This window comes from Hemitrygon akajei, chromosome 1, assembly GCF_048418815.1.
Source record: "Hemitrygon akajei chromosome 1, sHemAka1.3, whole genome shotgun sequence".
In the NCBI taxonomy this organism is placed as follows: Eukaryota; Metazoa; Chordata; class Chondrichthyes; order Myliobatiformes; family Dasyatidae; genus Hemitrygon; species Hemitrygon akajei.
Genome location: NC_133124.1, coordinates 66,067,909 through 66,091,093, shown reverse-complemented (window position 1 = coordinate 66,091,093; position 23,185 = coordinate 66,067,909). Strand labels below are relative to the sequence as shown.

Genomic DNA, 23,185 nt, shown 5'->3' with positions numbered 1-23,185 from the left:
CCTTCTCCTCAGTGATGGCTACTACGCCACCTCTGACCCCTAACTCTCTTGAAGTGCCTCTATTCAGCTAAAGGTACGTCATGAAAAAAAGGTTTCTATACAGAATCACAATGAGTCTATGCAGATTCATTAGAGTCAGGATGCAGTTCAGGCACAATCAAGCTCAACTTGGTGGTCCAGGTAATTCATATTACAACATTTGAATGAGGGGACTTCACATTTGGTTCAATTAGCCATCTTGAAGATTAATGTTAAGCCTAACATAGATCCTTGGTAATAATCTTGGATCAGTTTTATGATCATAGTTTTACTGAAATAGTCATGTTTTTTACATTTATATCTATCTGGTATTTGTGAAGGATCATCAGATATGACTGGTGTTATAATTTGCAGTCTCAAGCATTGCTGCTCTGCTTGAGTGACCGGATTTATTAATTACTGAAATCATGCCTGGTTCTCCATTCACTATACTCTCCATAAATACTCAGCTTCACACGAGGAAAGGCTTTTCTATTGCATAGGTCTTTCATCACATAGTTTAAATATTCTCAGACCGAGCTGAGATGTGAATTAAGGGCTGTGTGCATGAATCCCAATTCCTACAGAAACAAGTATAACTGTGATCCTACTCACAGATCTTTACATGTAACACCTTCAGATGAATCTCTTCTCACAGTAGCAGTTGCTTTCTCCTGCATGATTTTGGATATAGCAATTGAAGTAATTTTAACAGGAAAATTTCACAAGGTCCGCAGTATTCTTTACTTTTGTGAGCTCTGATAGCCTTCCAACTTCTACAGGGTAAAGTTGGTTTCCCCAAGATTTGCCGTTGATTCTGAAATCTTTTGATATGACATCTCAGCATATAAAAAGACTGGCCGCTAGACTGCCCTGATAAAATACCTCTACCTGTATCAATAGACAAAATATTCTTCTGCTCCTTTCTGATTCTGTTAGTGTAGAATTGGTGAAAAATCCGGAATTCGACAGAAGCTAGTATCACTGTTGGATTTGGGATTCCGACACTAATCCTGATTGTCAGATGGGCCATTTCAAGGTTTTACCAGATGAATTGGCTCTTTTTTGCTGTAGTGCTCAATTTCATTTGTCAGAGAAAATTATCTGGAGCACTCATCTTAGCCTCTTTTATTTCCACCACTTCCTATCTAGGTTGAGCTAATTCCAATTACCTTTTGTATTGTGTTATTCTGCACAAATTTCTCAGTGCTGCTGCTTTTAGACACAACTGAGGATGTGGTTGTTTGCAAGGTCTGTCATTCAGTGGAGCAAGAGAAAATTATCTCAGTGCCTCTTTATGAGGGGGATTAAAAAAAAAGCCTTACCAATATCCCAGTATCATGTTTCAAAGTTGTACTTACTACTGAACTACATGCACAAAATGCTGAAGGAACTCAGCAAGTCGAGCAGCATTTATAGAGGGGAATAAACAGTTCATGTTTCAGGTTTGAGGTGAAAATTTTGGCCCTTAACTTTGACTGCTTATTCCCTTCTGTAGATGCTGCCAGAGTTGTTGAGTTCCGTGTGTGTGTGTGTGTGTGTGTGTGTGTGTGTGTGTGTGTGTGTGTGTGTGTGTGTGTGTGTGTGTGTGTGTGTGTGTGTGTGTGTGTGTGTGTGTGTGTGTGTGTGTGTGTGTGTGTGTGTGTGTGTGTGTGTGTGTTTCAAGATTTGTTGTGTTTATGTATGTCATTTTTTATGTAGAGCTGAACAAAAACGATGAAATAAACCTTCCAAAATGAAGCTAGACAATTATCATTTCTCGACCTGTGAGATTAATAAAATATAAACTGTCATAAATTATATATTTAATTTATCGCCCAGTTATCTACATCTGCATTTCTCCAATGACTCATTGAGTATTATCACCATCTGGCATAGCACCGAGCCTTTTCAGATCAGAAAGGCCCTTTTTCTATAGTTGGTCTCTGCTTGGTTAGCTGGTAACTATTTTGAACAGCTTGCCATCACTAGCAAATGACATGTGTCAATTTTAAATGTAGTTCAAGAGAACTTACATTGCCTTGTGAATTGCTGCTTTTTAGACAGAGGGATGGTACCAAATGTAGAATTGGGAAAGGGAGCATAAAATGCTTAAAAACACTGTATGTTAATTTTAAAAGTAATTATCCTGTATTTGTGCAACAGCAGATGTTTTTACTGTTGGTAGAGGACTAGTTTGGTATGTATCCTAGTCTGCCCTTTCTCATTGTAATTTTATGCAAAATAATGACGTAAAGGTAGCCATATAATCAGACTTTTCTGCATTCACTTTTATTTATATTACTTCCTGAGACAGTAGATAGTTTTAATCTTTTTTAGTGTGACAGTTAATGTGCATACATTGAATAGTCCTTATTTACAGTGTAAATCAATTGAATGAGGGATTGAAATTTATTTTTTTTTGTGAAACATTAAACCTTAAACTGTTGGAGAGAGGCATGTGGCTATTTTTTTTAAAAATGAGGCTTTTGTCTATCTGAAGGAATTGTAGTTCTAGTGTTTTAACGGAAAGTTAAATGCTTATTTGTAATTTGCAGGAATTATTCAAGCACATTACTGACATCCCACCAAATCTCTTTACTAATCCCATGTGCTAGCTAGGCTCAAAAAGAAATGCATAATTTTAATATAAATTGCCTGATTTGCATAGACAATTAGTCAAGCTACTCTTCTGATCGTAAGCAAAATTGTTTTCTGGTTTTGCCATTGAGTGAAAATTTCACTTCACCTTGGATATTTACCATAAAACTAACAGATTAGCAAAATCTAGATTTTTTTTAGAAAATAATATTTATGTCACTCCATACTTGTAAGATGTGCTGTTTATATGTGGTGATTTGTGTTGAAAAGTGGACAAAAATATCCATATCCACAATAATGTAAGTGCACATATTATCTGTGTATAAAATTGAAGTATCTTCAAAAATAATATCAACATATAGTATCATTTTGTAAAGAGCTGAAAGATGGGGTCAGTGTAAATATGAATGAGTAATACATCTGGTGAATGTATATAAAAAGTGTGAATTTTAGGAAGTAATACGAACGTATTACAGAAAGTTTGTTTTGACAAATGCAACACTACAGTGTAACCTGTGCTGAAATGATTATCAAATTTGGTACTACTATAATCATACGTATTTTGCAAATTCTCAGAAAATAATGTTGCTTGCAGATGTGAAGTACAAGACCTAGATAACATTCAGGCATAGTTTGATGCACGGCCAGTAACTTGCATATTATCAATATGCCTGGAAATGGCAATCATCAATCACGAGTAATTCTACCCACCTATGCTTGACACTCCATTGCCGAGAGTCCCCATCAGAAGCTCACTCAGACTAGTCACACAAATGCTGTGACATCTCAGAACCTTTCCATTATTGTCAAAGCACCAATCAGGAGCAGGACGGAAGAGTCTCTACTTTCCTGGATAAGTGCAGCTCTATCCACACACAATCTTAAAACAACCCAGGACAAAATGGCTTTCCTTGGTTGCTACCTGCTCCTGCCTGACGTGTCCAATCTGCAAAGTATATTGCAGTTACCTGCCGGAGCACCTCTGAGAGTGTCAGCCCAGCACAAAGACCCACAAATGCATCAAATGCTTGAGAACATGACCAATTCCAGCCTTCCTTTCGGCCCTGTATTAAACCCCTTTGAAAATGTTTCACTGTCGACTCCAAATCTTATAACTTCTAACCAAACTGAACTGGGCAAGTACCTTAACCAGAAGGTCGTCGATGATTCAAGACAGTGGTTTACCACCGCTTTCTCAAAGGGCAATTAGAAATGGCACTTGAATGCTGACCTACTCAATGCTGCCCACATCTTTTAAGAATGAGCTAATGAATAAGTAAGTATCTAGCCCTAAATATTTTACTATTTCTTACAGCAGAAATCTATGTACTTACATTAGTCAAGTAATTCGCACATTTTTATTAAGTCAATGAAATGGTACAAAATTATAAAGCAGATAGTGAATCACTTCCATGAAACATAGCATAATCATCTCTAATAGTGTTAATTTGTGCAATAATCCAGCCTAATAATTAGGTCCTATTAAATATTGCATTCATCATTGTCACTTAGCTTTTGTAAGTGAGGAAATTATAATGGATAAAAACAATTGTGCAGGACTATGCTATACTTGTAATTATACCAGTTAATTTTAATGAAAGATATTTATTGAGTGACTCCTTGTTATTTTGGGCATAACTCTATTGGACAGAATGTTTGAACTTATTAGACATTCCATGTTTTACAGAAGAGGCAGTGAATGAAGTGAAGCGCCAGGCAATGTCTGAGCTGCAGAAAGCTGTGTCAGAAGCAGAGAGGAAGGCCCATGACATGATTGCTACAGAGAGAGCCAAAATGGAGCGCACAGTAGCAGATGCGAAAAGACAAGCTGCAGAAGATGCACTCGCAATTATTAACCAGCAGGAGGATTCCAGTGAGGTAGAATCTCCCGTTATTTCCAATTCTTGGTTGCAAAATCTAATTAGATGTGACGCTGTTTTGAGTACATTAGGGTGCATAAGAACTCTGATTTCAATATATTCTAGTTGTAAGTGCTTTGGGAAAATGATGGATGATCTTAAATCAGTACAGGACAATTTGGAATGGAGGCATTGAGCTCTATAAGGCCATAGTATATAGTAGCAGAATTAGGCCATTCAGCCCTTTGTGAAATGAGCAGCAGCAGAAGATGGACAGGGCAGGGATATAGAATGCAAAGTTGGGCATTCCTTTTCCCTTGCCTAATTGAGGAGCAGTAGTCTAATAATTCAGAACAGTCAAACTTCCAATGTGCAGATGTGGGATCTACAATGGAGATCCAAGCCAGTGTTTTGCTTTCTTGTTGATTATTTTTGTATTGACAGATTGATTATTTGAAATATAACAATCTTCTGCTTTTTACTTCTTCACAAATGAACCAAAGCAGTAAGATTTCCTATTTAACTGAGCCAGAACATTAGGATGCGCTATAGTTTGGGGAAAGTTTAAGAAGGGATACAACTATCATGTGTGAAAGTTCTTGAAGTGACGCAGGCTGAAGGGGGACTTGATTAAGGTGTACCATCTTATGACGGTCATAGATAGGGTAGAAAGTAAGAAATTTCCCAACGGAAGCCGTTTCTAAAATTGGGGGGTACAGGTTTAAATTATGTGGTAAGAGTTTTGCAGAGACTGAGGAAAAACTTTTTTCGAAGTAGGAGGTGGAATCTGGAACACACTGCTTGGGGAGGTGTTGGAGGCAGAGACTTTCAAGTCAAGTTGAGTTTATTGTCAAATGCACAAGTACAGTGAGGTACAATGGTAACATTTGCAGTAGCACTGCAAGCACACTATAATGCACAAGCATTAAGCAGCGAAGAACAAGACTGTGGAAAACCGGTACAAAATCAAAATTAGAAGCAAGTCCATTGTAGTGCAAGAGATGACCTGTAGTGCTCCTTTACTGAGGTAAGCTTAGAATCTGGTTGCATGAAAATAGCCTTTAGTGGGACTTAAACTTCTGTACCTCATGCCTGACAGTAATAGCAAGAAGATGGTATGACACAGATGGTGGGCCTCATTGATGATGGTTACTATTTTTTTGAGTAACACCTCATGCAGATGCTTTTGACAGAGAGTGTTGTGCCTGTGATGGATGGGCTTTGTCCATTACTCTCTACAGCTTCTTGTGTTCATGTGCATTGAAATTGCCATGATGAAATCAGTCAGGACACTTTCTGCAGTACGAAGTAGCTGGGAGATTCAATAGGACAGAAGGTTCTAGACCAAGTGCTGGAAAATGGGATTAATGTGTTCTTGATGGTCAACATAGACGTGGTGGATCAAAAAGCCTGTTTCTCTTTCATTTGATTCAATGACTTTTGCCTCTTTGAAAATGATTTTGTGTAACATGAGGTGCTGCTCTGTAAACCTGAGTGTGGCCTCATTGTGGCAATACAGTAGGCCATGGACTGATATCTCAGAATGGGAATGGAAAGAAGAATTGAAATGTGTTGACGTAGAGGAGACTGCACCAGCTTCATGGGATGACCCCAAGAGATTTGAGGGTGAAATGTCACCTTATCTATTTGGGGCCCCGAATGGTGGTCTGGGGGGAGGTGTAAGGGCAGTGTAGCACTTGTCCCACTTGCAAGGATAAGTGCCAGGAGGGACATTAGTGGGGAGAGACATGTGGACAAGAAAGTCGTGATATATGGTAGTGATAATAAACTTGATTCAGATTGTATTGAAACTAGCAGAAAAATACAAATATCGCTGGAATAATGGATGCATTTTAACCAAAGGTGTTTTTTTTTAAGACATTATTTTAAATTTCGTTTCAGTAATAATACACGTAGTTGTACTCTGAAGTAATTTCTGTAAATAATGGAAACATAAACTAGCGAGTTCAGTTGAAATAGTTGTATTTTAAGAAAAATGTTGGTAACCACTGCTAAAATCATCCTTTCAGTGTGTTTTGAAGCTAAGATGTTGAAAAGCCAGCCATCAGCAACAGCAGGGTGCCCAGTAGCTGTTATAGACAGTGCAGGGTCATTAGGTGCTTAGTGAAAATTAACAATCAGAGTTGTGACTCTCTAATGCTAATGAAGGTTTCTTGTCATGCCTGGAGAATAGTTATCTTCCTAACATTAGCATTTAATGTGTAGCATATCATTCTTTAGCAGAAGACCTTTAAAATATCAGCTGCCGAAGCATAGGAGTGAAGAAAATTGTTATGTAATGTAGCAACTTGAATCATAATTATTATAACTGAGTATATACACAATGCATGCACGTAAGGTGGGTACAAAATTGAAACAGTAAACTGTTTTAAGATGCTTTGAATTATTACATTGGGCTATATTTTCAGAGGTTCAGATTCCAGACTTTAATTTGTGTCTGTTCAGACTGAGTACAAAACAGCTTTTCCACTTAGGAAAAGTAATGGATGTGAAAGTATTGATATAAATGCACACCATCAATGTGTGACAAGGAAAATGGGAATTTTATGGGATGGAACATTTAATCTTGTGTCCTTGCCATTAATCTGGCAGTGACACGTGAGGGTATGCGTTTAAGGTGAAGGTGTTAGGTTCAGAGGGGCCATGTGAGCCAAGTTTTTATTTACACAGACTGGTGGGTGTCTGGATTGCACTACCAGGCTGGTAGTGGAGACAAATATAATACGGGCATTCAGGAGGTGCTCAAGTAGACATGTGGATATGCAGAAAATGGAGAGAGAGATGGATATTATGTAAGCAGAAAGAGATTAGTTTATTACGCATTTTATTGTGATACACTCAATAAAAATAATTAATCAATAATTAACCTGGCACAACATTGTCAGTCAGAGGGTCTCTTCCTGTGCTGTATGCTTCTTTGTTGTACAATGTTAGGTATTTCAAAGTGCCTCATTTCTGGAGGACATCTCTGTTGCCACTTCCTGTCAGCCATTCTTTACTGCTGTATAGTATCAAGAAGAAACGACTCTGCCTGTTTTTTTTGCACAGTTTGGACAAAGACTGCAAAATATTCTAGAAACTCAGTCCTCCAAGTGGCTTAAAATCTTGCCAGTCAATTTAGGAAGGATGTTTATTCTGGCTCAGAATCAGAATCAGCTTTATTGTCGCTGACATATGCCATGAAATTTGTTGTTTTGTGGCAGAAGCTTTTTTTTGTTTTATACTGTTGCCACTAGAAGAATTCATCTAATTTGCAGTTGTAGGTAGTACGCATCTCCTGTAGTAAGAATGCTTAAGGAACCAACCTATTGATATAAATTACAAAGTAGGCATCATGGCAAACAGAAGTGCATAAATTTATGTCGTTGGAGCTCTACTCACCCGTTACAGATGGCTTATCCACTGACATGTAATAATTATAGAGGCTAGGGTGACTTCCATAGATTCATGAAAGATTACAACTCTGTAAAAGAGCATCTGGCCTATTGTGACTCTTTGAAAGGGTTGCCATGCTCAGTTCTACACCCCACCTTTTTCCCTGTGATAGCTGCTGTTGGTACCATACACTCAGGATGACTCAACTATGACAGCACCTCTACCTCCACTGCCTGACTGCAATTTAAGCTGACAATCTACAATTGAAATCAGACCCATAACACCATAATTGAACTAAAACTAATGTATAGAAAATAATGTCATATTCTCTTTGATTTTATGGAAATAAAAATAACTAATATGATCTTCATGGCCAAATTGATTGTTAGTTGTAAGATTGTGCTGTTTGACAAAGTCTTGTAAACACTCAGTTGCGTAACTGAAATGTTTTATGTTTGTTCTAACAAAATCCCCTTTTATGGATGTGGATGGTCCGAGTGTTGATTGAGAACATATCTACTGAAATAGTCTTTATCCATAGCACAGACTTCTGAGATATACCCAGGATGCATCTCCTAAAGGCCAGGCACTATCCACAACCAAGCTGCAAGCTTGATATATTTCAAAATAGGAGAAAAGTTTTCATGAAGGAAGAATTCCTATCTACATTAATTGGCATCTTAAGAGGGGCATTTTGGATAAGAGAGAGGATTATATACTATATATCTTAAATTAAATAAGCAGCGAAAAATAACCTTTTTAGATAGTAGTGAGGTAGTGTTCATGGGTTCAATGTCCATTCCGAAATTAGATGGCAGAGGGGAAGAAGCTGTTCCTGAATCACTGAGAGTGTGCTTTCAGGCTTCTGTACGTCCTTCCTGATGGTAGCAATGAGAACAAGGCATGAATTGAACATTTGAGACACTCCCAAGGGGAATTTTGTGTTTTATATTAGGAGTTGTAAAATGTTTCAGCAGGGTTGCAAAACATAACTCCTTTCCAGCATCCATTTCTGGCATGTATCCGTCTGAAAGTTGAGTTAACTGCAGTCACAAATCTTCGGGTATTCTTCCTTGGTCAAAAGTGGTAAATGCTTCTGTGCCATTTCTGAAATCTTTTTTCCTTTGACAGAGTCTGGAAAAGATTGTTAGTCACTCATCTTCTCCCAATATTGACTAGTGATGTCCGGCAAAAGTCTGTGTTTGAGCTACAACAGGTACAGTAGTGAGCAAGGGCTGTTACCACGACAGCAGTGCTTAAGGGCAATATCCTTGGAGGAAGGTCCAATGGTCTTCAGGCGTAGAACGTAGGAGCAAGAAGGGGAGCATCACTCTAGTAGGGCTGGATTACAAGCCCCTTATCATCAGTGAGAATTTGAAGAGAAGCTGTGTAGAAGATCATACTCGAGAAGGTGCCATACTGCATCTCTTTGTTCACAAGGCAGGGAAGGTAACTGAGACAGCAGTCAGGGAGCAATTTCGTACTTGTGACCATAATTCTATTAGTTTTAAGACAGTGATGGAAAAGGATAGGACAGGTTCGTGGGTTAGTGTCCAAACCTGGAGCAGGGGGATTTGGGATATAGCAGAGGTTGGTTGAGGCAGCTTGTTTAAAGGAAAAATTAATGCTTGAGTCCTGAAGAAGGGTCTCAGCCCAAAATGTCAACCACTTGTTCATTTTCATAGATGCTGCCTGACCAGCTGGGTTCATCCAGCATTTTGAGTGTGTGTATTGCTTTGAATGATTGACAATTTGGAGGATTTTAAGAATGTGAAATCTAGAGTCCAGGGGCAGCATGTTTCTAATCACAAGGGATTCTTCAGATGTTGGAAATCTTGAACAACACACACAAAATGCAGATGAATTCAGCAAGTCATGCAGCATCTATGGAGGGGAATTAAGCAGTCAACATTTCAGGCCGACAACCTTCGTCAGGACTAACAGAATGTTGCTGTTGACAGCTTGTCTCTGCTAGGGTAAAGGATAAACTTGGCAAGTTTGGGGAACCTTGGCTGACAAAAGATATTGAGGCTGCGGCCAAGAGAAAAAAGAAGGAAGCATACATTGCATTTAGGAAGTTGGGCTGGCTGAATCACCTGATGTCTATAAAAAGATTAAGAATGCCCTCAAATTGGAAATTGGAGGGAGGGAAAGACAGGATGTGAGAGCGATCTGGTAGATAAAGTTAAGGAAAACCCCAAGAGGTTCTATAGATGTACTGATTTAAGAGTAAAATGCTGGAAAAGGATAGAGTAGGTTCTCTTGGAGATCAGTAGGGCCGCCTACTGTATGCCGAACCACAGAATGGGTGGGATTTTTACGAAGGTTTCTGCTGTGTTTACTGAGGAGAAACTCAGAGGCTTCTGAGATGAGGGAAAGAAACAGAGATGTATTGTAGAAGTTATAGTGCATTAATGTGGATAAATCCTTAGGGTCTGACCAAGAGTATCCTCAGACCTTGTAAGAGTACAGAGAAGAAATTGCAGAGGTCTTGCAGAGATAATTGCTTCATTATTGGCCACTGGTGATGTTCCTTAAGACAGTAAGTTGGCTCACATCATTCCATTGTTAAGGAAGGGTAGCAAGGACAAGCCAAGGAACTACAGGCCAGTCTGCGTGATATCAGTGGTAAGAAAGATACTGGAGGGATCAAGGGAGAAGATTTACCAGCATTTGGATAGACATATGATTATGGAGGTTCAGCATGGTTTTGTGTGTGGGAAATCAGTTCTGGCGAATCCCCTGCAGTAGATGAGTGCAGAGCAGTGGTTGCTGTCTGTTTGGACTTTATCAAGACCTTTGACAAGGTCCTGCATTACAAGTTTGTCTGGAAGGTTAGGTCCCATGGAATCCAGGAAGAGCTAGTTAGGTGGGTTACAAACTGGCTCAGCTGTAGTTTTCAAAGGGTTGGCTTTGAAGGGTGTTCCTCAGAATGGAGACTGGTGACTCGTGGTGCGCTGCAGGGGTCAGTTGTGGCATGATTGTTGGCCATTGGTCATCTTAATGATTTGTACATGAAGGCACGAGGCTTGATCAACAAGTTTTCAGATGACACAAAACTAGGAGGTGTTGATAGTGAAGAAGGTTACCATAAATTACAGTGGGACCTCATTCAGTTAGGGAAGTGGCTGAGGAGTGAAATTGGATTTCAAGACAAGTAAGTGTGAGGTGATGTATTTGGAAAGTCAAACTGGAGTAGGACTTCCACTGTGAATGGTAGGACATTCATGAGTGTAATGGAACAGAGGCATTAATGAGTACACATACATAATTAGTAGAAAACATCGTCATGGGTAGACAGAGTGGTGAAAAGGTCATTGGTCTTCATCAGTCAGGGCATCGAGTACTGGAGTAGCGACATTATCTTGTGGTTGTACAAGTTATTGGTGAGTTGTTGGTACTGTGTACATTTTAGGTCACCCTGTTATAGTAAAGTCATAGTTAATGTAGGGAGAGTGCAGAAATAACTTAGGAGGATTTTGCCTGAGTTATAGGGGGAGGTTGGCGAGGGTTGGTCATTATTTCTTAGAACGTAGGAGAATGATATTTTTAAAATGAATTTCCAGAAGTGTTGAAGATTAAGAAAGTTGGAGATAAGATGGACAGTATGAGTCTTTTCTCTGGGGGGGGGGGAGAGGGTTCCAAAATTAGGGGGCATAGATTTCAGGTGATAGTAGATATATGGTGGTGTGGGGCTTGAAGTTGGGGGGGGGGGGGGGTGGTGTGGTAGGCCATACACAAAAAGTCAGGACTAACTAGCTGGATAACATGACTCATTGGGATGAAGGGTCAATATCCATGCACAAAATTCAAAGTAAATTTATTATCAAATACATACATGTCACCATGTATAATCCTAAGATTCATTTCCTTGGGGATCTACTCAGTAAATCGAAGAAACATAATGGAGTCCATGAAAGACCACACCCAACAGGACAGATAAACAACTAATTTGCAGAAGACAGCAAACTATGCAAATACAAAAGAAAAAAAAAGCAAATATCAAGAACATGAGATGAAGAGTCTTCAGGGCGGAGTGCTTCAGAAAGGCAGAGTCCATTATTAAGGACCTCCAGCACCCAGGGCATGCCCTTCTCTCACAGTTACCTTCAGGTAGGAGGTACAGAAGCCTGAAGGCACACACTCAGTGATTCAGGAACAGCTTCTTCCCCTCTGCCATCCGATTCCTAAGTGAACACTGAATCTTGGACAAACACGAGGAAATCTGCAGATGCTGGTAAACATTTTGATGATAGAGGAGGCCATGGATAGACATATCAGAATGGGAATGGGACGTGGAATTAAAATGTGTGGCCGCGGCTGGGTAGCCTCCAACCTGATGGCATGAACATTGACTTCTCTAACTTCCGTTAATGCCCCTTCTCCCCTTCTTACCCCATCCCTGACATATTTAGTTGTTTGCCTGTTCTCCATCTCCCTCTGGTGTTTCCCCCCCCCCCTTCTTTCTCTTGAGGCCTCCCGTCCCATGATCCTTTCCCTTCTCCAGCTCTGTATCAATTTCGCCAATCACCTTTCCAGCTCTTAGCTTCATCCCACCCCCTCCGGTCTACTCCTATCATTTCGCATTTCCCCCTCCCCCACTACTTTCAAATTACTATCTTTCCTTTCGGTTAGTCCTGACGAAGGGTCTCGGCCCGAAAAGTCGACAGCGCTTCTCCCTATAGATGCTGCCTGGCCTGCTGTGTTCTACCAGCATTTTGTGACTGGATCTTGGACACTACCTCGCCTTTTTTTTAAGATGCAGTATTTCCCAGGGCTGAAATGGTTGCCACAAGAGGACACAGGTTTAAAGTGCTTGGGAGTAGGTACAGAGGAGATGTCAGGGGTAAGTTTTTTACGCAGAGAGTGGTGAGTGCATGGAATGGGCTGTCGGCAATGGTGGTGGAGGTGGATACAATAGGGTCTTTTAAGAGACTTTTGGATAGGTACATGGAGCTTAGAAAAATAGAGGGCTATGAGTAACCCTAGTAATTTCTAAGGTAGGGACATGTTCGGCACAACTTTGTGGGCCGAAGGGCCTGTATTGTGCTGTAGGTTTTCTATGTTTCTATTTCTGTTTTGCATGTTTTTAAAATCAATTTAATATATGTAATTGATTTATTTGTTTATTATTATTTTTATTTTATTTATCATTTTTTTTTCTGCTAGATTCTGTATTGTATTGAACTGCTGCTGCTGCTAAGTTAACAAATTTCACTTCACATGCTGGTGATAATAAACCTGATTCTGATTCTGAAAGCGAGTACATAGGCGTGGGAACAGTTCAGTGATGGGACAAGTAAAGATGAATGAAGTTATCTCTTTTGTTTCAAGAGCCTGATAGTTGAAGGGTAATGTATGTTTCTGAACCTGGTGGTGTGAATCCTGAGGCTCTTGTACCATCTTCATGATGACAGCAGTGAGAAGATGTGTGGTGGGAGTGCTTGGTGATGGATGCTGCTTTCTTGTGACTGCATTCCGTGCAGATGTGCTTTACTAGTGATGGACTGGGCCATATCCACTACTTACTGTAGGATTTTCCATTCGGTGCTGCTCTGATGTGGCGGTTTTGTCGAAATCGTGTTCCCTTGGCCTTCAATACTAAACAATCAAATGTGTCCGTTCTATTTACTAAGGGAGTTCTCCTCTATAATCCTTACCGCAGTTTACATACCACTAGTGACTGACTATAATCAAGCTGTCATGATTCTGCATGATGCCATCTCCAAACAAGAAAAAGACCATCCTGATGCATTTTACATCATACTCAGGGACTTCAACCAGGCTTTCTTGAAGAAAGCCTTGCCCAATTACATAGAAACATAGAAAACCTACAGCACAATACAGGCCCTTCAGCCCACAAAGCTGTGCCGAGCATGTCCTTACCTTAGAACTACCTAGGCTTACTCATAGCCCTCTATTTTTCTAAGCTCCATGTATCCATCCAGGAGTCTCTTAAAAGTCTGTATTGTTTCTGCCTCCACCGCTGCGGCCGGCAGCCCATTCCACGCACTCAACACGCTGTTTAAAAAAAACTTACCCCGACATCCCCTCTGTACCTACTTCCAAGCACCTTAAAACTATGTCCTCTCATGCTAGCCATCTTCAGCCCTGGGGAAAAGCCTCTGACTATCCACACAATCAATGCTTCTCATCATCTTACATACCTCTATCAGGTCACATCTCATCTTCTGTTGCTCCAAGGTGAAAAGGCCGAGTTCACTTAACCTATTCTCATAAGGCATGCTCCCCAATCCAGGCAACATCCTTGTAAATGTGCTCTGCACCCTTTCTATGGTTTCCACGTCCTTCCTGTAGTGAGGCAACCAGAACTAAGCACAGTACTCCAAGTGGGGTCTGACCAGGGTCCTATATAGCTGCAACATTACCTCTTGGCTCCTAAACTCAATCCTATGATTGATGAAGACCAATGCTCCATATTGCTTCTTAACCACAGAGTCAACCTGCGTAGCAGCTTTCAGTGTCCATATAACCATATAACAATTACAGCACGGAAACAAGCTATCTCGGCCCTTCTAGTCCGTGCCGAACACTTACACTCACTTAGTCCCACTGACCCGCACTCAGCCCATAACCTTCCATTCCTTTCCTGTCCATATACCTATCCAATTTTACTTTAAATGACAATACCAAACCTGCCTCTACCACTTCTACTGGAAGCTCATTCCACACAGCTACCACTCTCTGGGTAAAGAAATTCCCCCTTGTGTTACCCCTAAACTTTTGCCCCCTAACTCTCAAATCATGTGCTCTTGTTTGTCCTATGGACTCGGACCCCAAGATCCCTCTGATTACAATCAGCGTATAACCTGTAGCACCAGAGGTCCCAACACACTAGACCGTTGTTACACTAAGATGACTGTTCCATGTTCTGAATGTATTTCAGTAAACAGGATCACTTGGCTGTGTTTCTTCTGCCTGCACACAGATAGAGGCTGAAGAGTAAAGCTCTGGAGATTGGGACAACAAAGGGGTGATCGTAGGAGGCAGGGGACCGGCTATGGGATTGCTTCAAGTTAAAGCTTTAGATGTTAAGCCGCATCTTCGTAATTGTACTTATGGGCTGTGCTCAGGACAGATCCTCTGAAAAGATAATACTGAGGCATTTATAGTTACTGACCCTCTCCACTTCTTATCCTGTATCCTGCATTGCTCTTTGACTGTAACTTGCCCTCATGGGTTATCGTCGACACGACCCGCAGTCTAGATTTACTATATGTGGTACCTGTCTGCCTGTGTTTAGTTTTTCTGGATGAGGAGGGATGGGCAAGCTTAGATCGGCTCACAAGTAGCCAGCAGGTTTTGGGCATTTTTCCTGAGTTCTTGCCCTAGAGTATCCTAGTGACTTGGAGGCTTTTATGAAGAATTTAACCATTTCTAAAAGTTAACTAAATAAAATATTATAAAATAAATGTGAATATGTTTCAAAAGAAGGTATTCTTTTAAATTCAAATAAAACGCAAATAATAATAAATGTATTGCACTCATCTCCATTTTCCCCACAGCTGGCATTCACTTAACAGCCTTCACTCACGTAGAGCTGATTCTATAATCAACTGAGAACTCCAATCTGCATTCATAAGCAGATACATCTATTTATAGCCCCTTTGGAAAATTTTATGAGGTGAATCTTGGTTGTTGATGGGCCACTGACATATCCACTACCTTCTATACAAGACCCTCACTATTTCCAACCACTGTCCAGGCAAAATAAAAATGCAAGGGCTTATACCAGATAAGAAGTTTTGATTCTCTGAGCCTTGCAACTTTTATTTAAATGTTGTTTTACAACTGCATATTTTTTTTTACAGAATTTTTAAGTTGAATTAGCCACATCTTAGCCTAAGAATATCAATGCGTATGAATCACAGACCAGTAGTACTTATAAATTAATTTTCAATAATTCTTGTAAAGATTGACAAGTCTATAGAACTGCATCATGGACCATATCTGGAATATAGAAGAGGTAGTTGCTGTCTTGAGGAAAATTATGGTGAAGAAGTCCCCAGGGTCTGACAAGGTGACAAGATGTCTCCTCCGACCTTGAGAGGCTAGTGCAGAAATTGCAGCAGCCCTGGCAGAAATATTTTAAATGCCTTTTGCGGCAGGTGAACTGCAGGACTGGAGGATATCTAATGTCATTCCATTGTTCAAGAGTAAGCTGCGTAATTATAAGCCAGTGAGCCTGATGTCAGTAGTGGGTAAATAATTGGATGGTATCCCAAAAGCAAGTATTTGGATAGACAGGGCCTGAATGGGGATAGGCAACATGTCTGTGTGTGTGGTAGGTTGTATCTAATCAATCTTATAAAGTTTTTCAAGCCGTTTACCATCAAAAGTTGATGAAGGAAAGGCAATTGACAATGTCTACTTGAATATTAGCAAGACCTTTGACAAAGTTCTACATAGAGACAGGTCAAGAAGGTATAATTACTTAGCATTCAGGATGAGGTAGCAAATTAGAGATGACATTGACTTCAGGTGAGAAGCCAAAGAGTGGTAATAGATGGTTGTCTACTCGACTGGTGGTTTGTGACTAGTAGCGTGCTGCAGGGATCAGTGCTGTGTCCATTGTTGTTCGTCATCTGTGTTACTGACCTGGATGATAAAATGTGGGAAGCAGGATCAGCAAATTTGCAGATGACACAAGTTTGGAGGTTAGTAGACAACAAGGAAGGTTATCAAAACTTGCAACGGGCTCTGTACTAGCTGGAAAATTAGCTTAAACAATGACAGGTGGAACCTAATGACAAGAGTGAACTGTTGCACTTGGGGAGGATACACCAGGGTAAGATGTACACAGTGGATGAGGAGTGCTGTGAAACAAATGGATCTGGGAAAACAGATCCATAATTCCTTGAAATATAGATGGGGTCATAAAGAGAGCTTGCAGCATATTGGCCTTCATAAATCATTTACTGAGTACTGGAACTGGGGTGTTATTTTGAAGTTGTATAAGACCAAATTTGAGTATTATGTAAAGTTCTGGTCGCCTACAGGAAAGTTATCAATAAGATTGAAAGAGTGCACAGAAAATTTACAAGGATATTGCCAGGACTTGAGGACCCGAGTTATAGGGAAAAGTTGAATAGGTTACAACTTTATCAAATGGTAAATACAAGCAGGCTTTTTCCACTTAGATTCGGTGAGACTAGAATTAGAGGTCATAGATTAAGGTGAAATTTGAAATATTTAAAGGGAACCTGAGGGGGGATATTTTCAGTCAGGGTGGTGCAAGTATGGAACGAGCTGCTAGTGGAAGTGGTGGATGAAGGTTCAATTGCAACATTTAAGATCAAGTTAGAGAAGTACTTTGAGAGGGGCATAGAGTGCTATGGTCCAGGTGTGGGTCAATGGGACCAGGAAGAGTAACAGTTTGGCATGGACTAGATGGGCCAATAAGCCTGCTTCTGTGCTGTAGTGCTCTGATTCTATGACACCATGACTTGATTTCTTAATTCCCATTCACATCTGCTTATTCTGTTTAAATTGAACTGCTACAGAGTAGGAAAGAAATCCTAGTAGAAGAGGTTGTTTTGTTCCAAACATTTGATCATTTCATACCACAAGTAACTTGTTTGGTGTGTCAAAACACAAAAATACAACTGCAAATGCTGTGGATCTGCTGTGTACATATTGTTTGGTGTGTATTCTTGATCGGTAACTCTGTACAGCAAAGGAACTGGCTCTGGGAGACAAACAATGCCTTAGCCATCATTATATAACTTGAAATGGCTTGATTGAATCTGAAAGAGCTCTCCCATTATAAATGGTGAGGGAAAGAATTGAATTCTGTTGTGTACCTAGAACTGCAGACATCTGTTTAGAACAAAAATGGATTTTGGCCTGATTTGTGCAGTTATGAAGTAGGCAGTGGGTTATATTGTTTTAGTATGGGTTCATCTTGAAGTCAAAAATATTCTTCATATAAAATTTAGCTGTATGCATTACTTTTCATAATGTATCTAAAATTCCGACATTTAAAGGGTTACTATAATTGGTTCTTCCTGTGTTAATAGCTTTACCGTACATCTGCATTTCATCTGACAGAAACTGATATGGTAGCAATTAATTCAAGTATTCACGCAGTTATAGACTACTATCATCAGCGTATTTCAGAAGTGTGTGTGCACAAGTCTGTGTCTGAAATAGATAGGTTCCCTTACAGAATTCGTCAGTGCTTTCAAGTGTTTAAATACCTGTGAACTGCGGTTTTGGGTTAGTCAGCTGATTAAATAACTGTAAAATAATTATTTAACATTGTTCTGTTACAGTTGACTAGTACTCAGTTGAATATTTTTAAAAAAGCCTCAACCTCACCTCTTATGAGTTTAATCTCTACTGCAAATGATATTAAATCTAAATAGGAATTTAATGGTCTCACTTCCCAGTGAAAGAACCAGTATCCAGTAGACTTGTTATTTAAAGGAGCTTGCTTAGACCCTTTCTTTGGCATATAATTGACTTGATTCTAAAATGGGATTTCTAGCCCAATATGAAACACAGGAAATAATGATATCAGATGTATTATTTTTAAGAGGGATGCACACTATTGAAATGAGCTACCAAGATGTAGTTGAACAGATTTCTATTGACTTCATTACTTCACGCTGCCTTTCCTAGTTTACAGGCAATAGTTGATTTTCTCAAGTCAAGTCATTTATTGTTATTTAACTATGTACATGTATATAATGTATATAGAAACGAGACAAGGTTCCTCCGAACCAGGGTGTAAAGCACAGTAGTGCACAAAACACACAATAACTTATGAAGGCAAGGATAAAATCTACAGATGAATCACACATAAATTAAAGTGTGTAGCACTGATTGTAAGGTATGGAACAGATTAGTCAGTGACACTTCGAAGGTGAAGTTGAAGGTGAAGTTTCTGAGGGAAGAAATTGTTTCTCATCCTGACCGTTCTTGTTTTTATGTATCACAGTCTCCTGCCTGATGGTAGAAAGTCAAAGAGGATACTGGATGGATGGGTGGGACCCCTAATAATACTAAGGGCCCTGCATATGCAGCGCTCCTGATGAATGGTCCCGGTGGATGGTAGGGAGACCCCTGTTATCCTCTCGGCCTTTCTTACGGTTCTTTGTAGGGATTTCAGGTCGGAAGCTCGACTGCTCCCATACCAGATAGAGCTGAAGCTTGTCAGAATGCTCTCAAAGGTGCTTCTGTAAAATGCAGTTAAGATGGGTGGGTGAGGGAGGAAACCTTGCTTGCCTCAATTTCCTTTGGTAGTGTGCCCTCTTGTTCAGGGAAGTGATATTCTGGTGTGACGGTTAGTATCCATTGATTTGATTTTGACTTGTCACCAGCTTCTCTTGTGTTAATGTTACTTTGTTTAATTTCCCCCACAGAGTTGTTGGAACTGTGGACGCAAGGCCAGTGAGACCTGCAGTGGCTGCAATACAGCACGATACTGTGGTTCGTTTTGCCAGCATAAGGACTGGGAAAAGCACCATCATGTGTGTGGTCAAACTCTTCAGGCCCAACAGCAAAGTGAGGTGGCCACAGGCAGCTCATCTGCAACGCCCAGCAGTGGGGCAGGAAGCCCAGTTGACACACCACCAGCAACCACTTCCAGGTCAACCACTCCGGCCACCCCATCCACAATAGAAACGACCCCTCGCTAAAAATACAAATTGCTCAATCACACAAAAATGAAAAGGAGATACAAAAGACTCTTATACTATCAAAGGAGAAACTAATCTGGAGTAGTAGTGAGTTACAAAGGCCAGTAACGGGTCACACCTACTTACTATGAAAAAACAAAGATATTATTTGTTCATCTTTTTTCTTGTTTGTAAACTGCAGAGAAGGCAGAGAGCATTGCAAAAGTAGATTTGACCTCTTCCCTCGTTATTTTTCCAGTAGCTGGGATTAAAACTAGGTAACCTCATAAACAGATGCTTTATCAGACAACAGACCAAGGGATTGCTAATTACTGTACAAAGCAAAAATGCTAATATTAAAGGACACATTGTTCTTTTCTACAATAATGAAAAATAAATCTCTTGCAAAACCCTCAAGGGCACATGCGTTGGCTACAGCATAGACATTTTAACAAGAAGATGAATGGCGTTCATGGGTTACCGACTGAACTCTGAAGACCTGCAACAAAATGTGCAGCTGTGCAGCAGATTCGAAGGAAGCACAGATGTTCATCCTTCCCTCCAAAAAAAAACAATATCCAGGTCAACAGAATGAAGAATTGAATCTGTTTTTTGCAGTGGGATGTATGAATACAACAACAAAGAAAATGCTATAATAAGAGGCTTTCAATCCTAATGAGAAACAGCCTGCATTGGATTTGCATTTTTTGGCAGACACTGTCTACCAGCTGCCCTCAATAGAGCATTTCTACATTTTTACAAGGTTCCACATAGTAAGACAATCAGGTCTGTTCCTGCTCATTTTTTTTGATAATGTAATGGTGGCTACAGCACTGGCCCATTCTGTGTTTCCATCCATCTGTTCAGATTTGAAGTAGTTCTCTTGGTGTTAAAACACTTCTGTTCTGTGAGGTTCCCTATGGTGTTCTTGTAAATGTGTTGGACAAATGTGAAGATCCATTGTAGCTAACCATGCCCACATTTAGTCTATTATTCCTAGTTGGTGATAGACCTGTATCTTTCTATGCTGCCTTTATATCTGTATGTATTAGTGATATTTCTCTGGTAGTTCCCACAATGGAATTATTTTGTTGTCCTCAAATGAAAAAGAAAAAAAAAGCTATCTATCTGAGCTGCTATTTCACTCTGTTTAGGATTTATAAGACTTAGCATGCGTCACGGAATGCTAACATATTGGTGTTTTGTAAGAGGGATGTACATAAATGTACTTGCACTGTCACAATGACTCCCTAGGCATGCTTATTTGGGCAAACTCTTAATATGCTAGAGCCATTTCACAGAGTTAGCTATAGGTTAGAGTAGCTGTGAATTTCATTTCTTTAACAAACTGGTCACTTTTACAAGTGGCATTTTATATAATGAGATCATACAAGAGGACAGTGCATGCATATCACTGCGAGGTCATTAAGTATTGCTGATTTTAAAAAAACTTTTATCTTAAAAATACTCCAAATGCTGAGGTGTAGATTGACAGCTTTAACACTGCTGAATGCCAGGTATTAACAGTATTAAAAAAAAGGGAAGTCAGCCAAAGACTGATCCGACGGACCAAAATCAGAAAAAAAAAAGCACCAGTAATTGTTTCAAAGCAGTCAGCAGGTTAAACGATTTCAGCAAGTTTCAGTAAATTCATTGTATAATCCAAAAACCAGATGTCATACACGTATATATCGGATGCTGTGATGTATGTGAAAACAGCACTGTTTTATTAACACTAGTGTGTGAAAGGATTAGTGCATCACATTACTGATCTACTTACTTTAATTCAGGGCACCCTGTGTAAACCAATTCTCAGAGTTCTTCTCTTTTCTCCTGTTTTGCTACAGACTCCTCAGTGGCAAAGTTTCACTCTACCTCTGACAGCATGTATATTGCACCAGTAGCTAAACTAACTGGTATAGTCAAACCAAATGGGCACAAGAGAACCAGGAAACCAAAAGTAAGCTCATACAGCTGCAAACCATATCACTACTTGGTAACAATGCAGACCTCATACCTGAACTTTTGTTAGTTTCCTTTTAAGCTTGTCACTTATACAGAATATGTGAGAGTATAATTTGTAGGTATAAACGCATAAAAATGACTTCATTAATTACAGTTTAAAGGTTGGTTGCTGATAGGAACGGGGTGGGGGGTCCTCTCTGTTGTGAGACGTACTTGTGACAGGACCACCTGTCTTTGTCGTGTAGGTGCATGTCATGGAACAAAAATGGGGAAAAAAAAAAGCAAAGGCCAGTTAAATTATGCAAAGCATGCCTATGCCTGGAATACTTAAGAAAGGGACTCCATATTGTCTGGTTTCTAAAAGGACCGAAAATTGGAGAATTTGAAATGCAGATTTAAGTAAAATTTTGGTTCTGCAACTTTATTGTGAAAGTTGTTGTGCAATACTTAATTCAGACATGTACCACAATTTAACGGTAGACTAACTTTTTGGGGGGTGTCTAGACATCATGCTTTTGTCAGCATATTTCTGAGCTTTTAAGTCTACTATGTCTAAACTGTGGTTCCTTGATTATCTTTTATTTTCTTTAGTTGGACTGTATTGTATGGTCTGTCAACCTGTGAATCTTTAAAGTATGATTCAGGTATTGTTGTATTCCTTACTGTGTAATAAAAATTTTAATATCTGTATTCACTAAAGACTGTGCTTCTTTGCGAGGTCTTATGATACTAACCCACTGCGTATTTAGGTAAACTGCTCTCCTTGTTTTGACATGGTCCACTTGCAGGTAAGATACAAAACATCCATGGATTCTAAAGGTTTCTGCATATTAATTAGTATTCTAATAAATTTTGAAGTAGAAACGTAAGTCGCCAGAGATTTCTAGTGCAGGTTTTAATTAGAAATGAAAGTTTGAAGGAGAATCTTGTCCTTTTCAAGCTCTCCGTGCAGCCTTCAGAGGTTTGAATGTCACAACAATAATGACTCCCCTTTTGGGTCACATACATCAATAATTGCACTCTGTACTGACAGTGGTATATTTGCCACACAAATCTAAGATCCTGTCAGGAGGATTCTTGTTTCCTAAAGGGCTGGCTAACAATCCCTTAACATTTAAATTTTCTGTTACCTGCATTTCATTTGTAGTATAATTTATATCTTGTTTGAGGAACTGAAACTGTTAATTGTTTTAATTTGATATTGGCTAATGAACTCGAAGAAATTTATGTATTTGTTTATTATTTTAAAAAGTGTCTGATTAGCTTATCACCAGGGTAAGATTGCTTCAAAATTGCTTTCCAACTTACTTTACAATTCTCTTCAAAAATAATTGAATGAGTTTTCATAGGATATGGATATTAAAAAGTTATGCATTTTAACCATGTTTACATTATTAAGGTTTGTGTTAAAGTCCTTAATGTAAGCTAGGAAAGGTTGGTCATATGGATAGTCTAGAAACTATCCAGATCTCCCTTTTCACTCCCCTGCTTTTAGTCCCATTGGCATAGTGCTATCAAATGTTCCCCACTATTACCCATGAAAGCCAGTGTGTCACTTCTCCCTGGTATGTGGTGTACTCCTGATGTAATTTTCAATCCAGGCACTTTCTGAGTTAGAGAACATGACAGCACATCTCTTCTATGCTGAGCTATAAACTGCCTAGTCCCATCGACCTGCACCCAAACCATAGCTCTCCACAACCCTCCCCTCTATCAACTTTCTCT

General features: G+C 39.6%; 1 protein-coding gene across 13 annotated transcripts in view; it reads left to right on the top strand.

Annotated features, from left to right (window-relative positions):
* The window catches only part of runx1t1 (RUNX1 partner transcriptional co-repressor 1), a 90,159-nt gene extending 68,009 nt beyond the window's left edge, over window positions 1-22,150 (top strand). For 8 of the 13 annotated variants that reach the window (XM_073044665.1, XM_073044650.1, XM_073044632.1 and 5 more), the window contains 2 exons: window positions 4,268-4,479; window positions 19,241-22,150. In XM_073044665.1, the coding sequence (XP_072900766.1) occupies window positions 4,268-4,479; window positions 19,241-19,516 (488 nt within the window). In that variant the 3' untranslated portion in view covers window positions 19,517-22,150. The remainder of the gene's footprint in view (window positions 1-4,267; window positions 4,480-19,240) is intronic. The other 5 variants (XM_073044640.1, XM_073044615.1, XM_073044608.1 and 2 more) reach the window with 4 other exon arrangements.
* The last annotated feature ends 1,035 nt before the right edge of the window (window positions 22,151-23,185 follow it).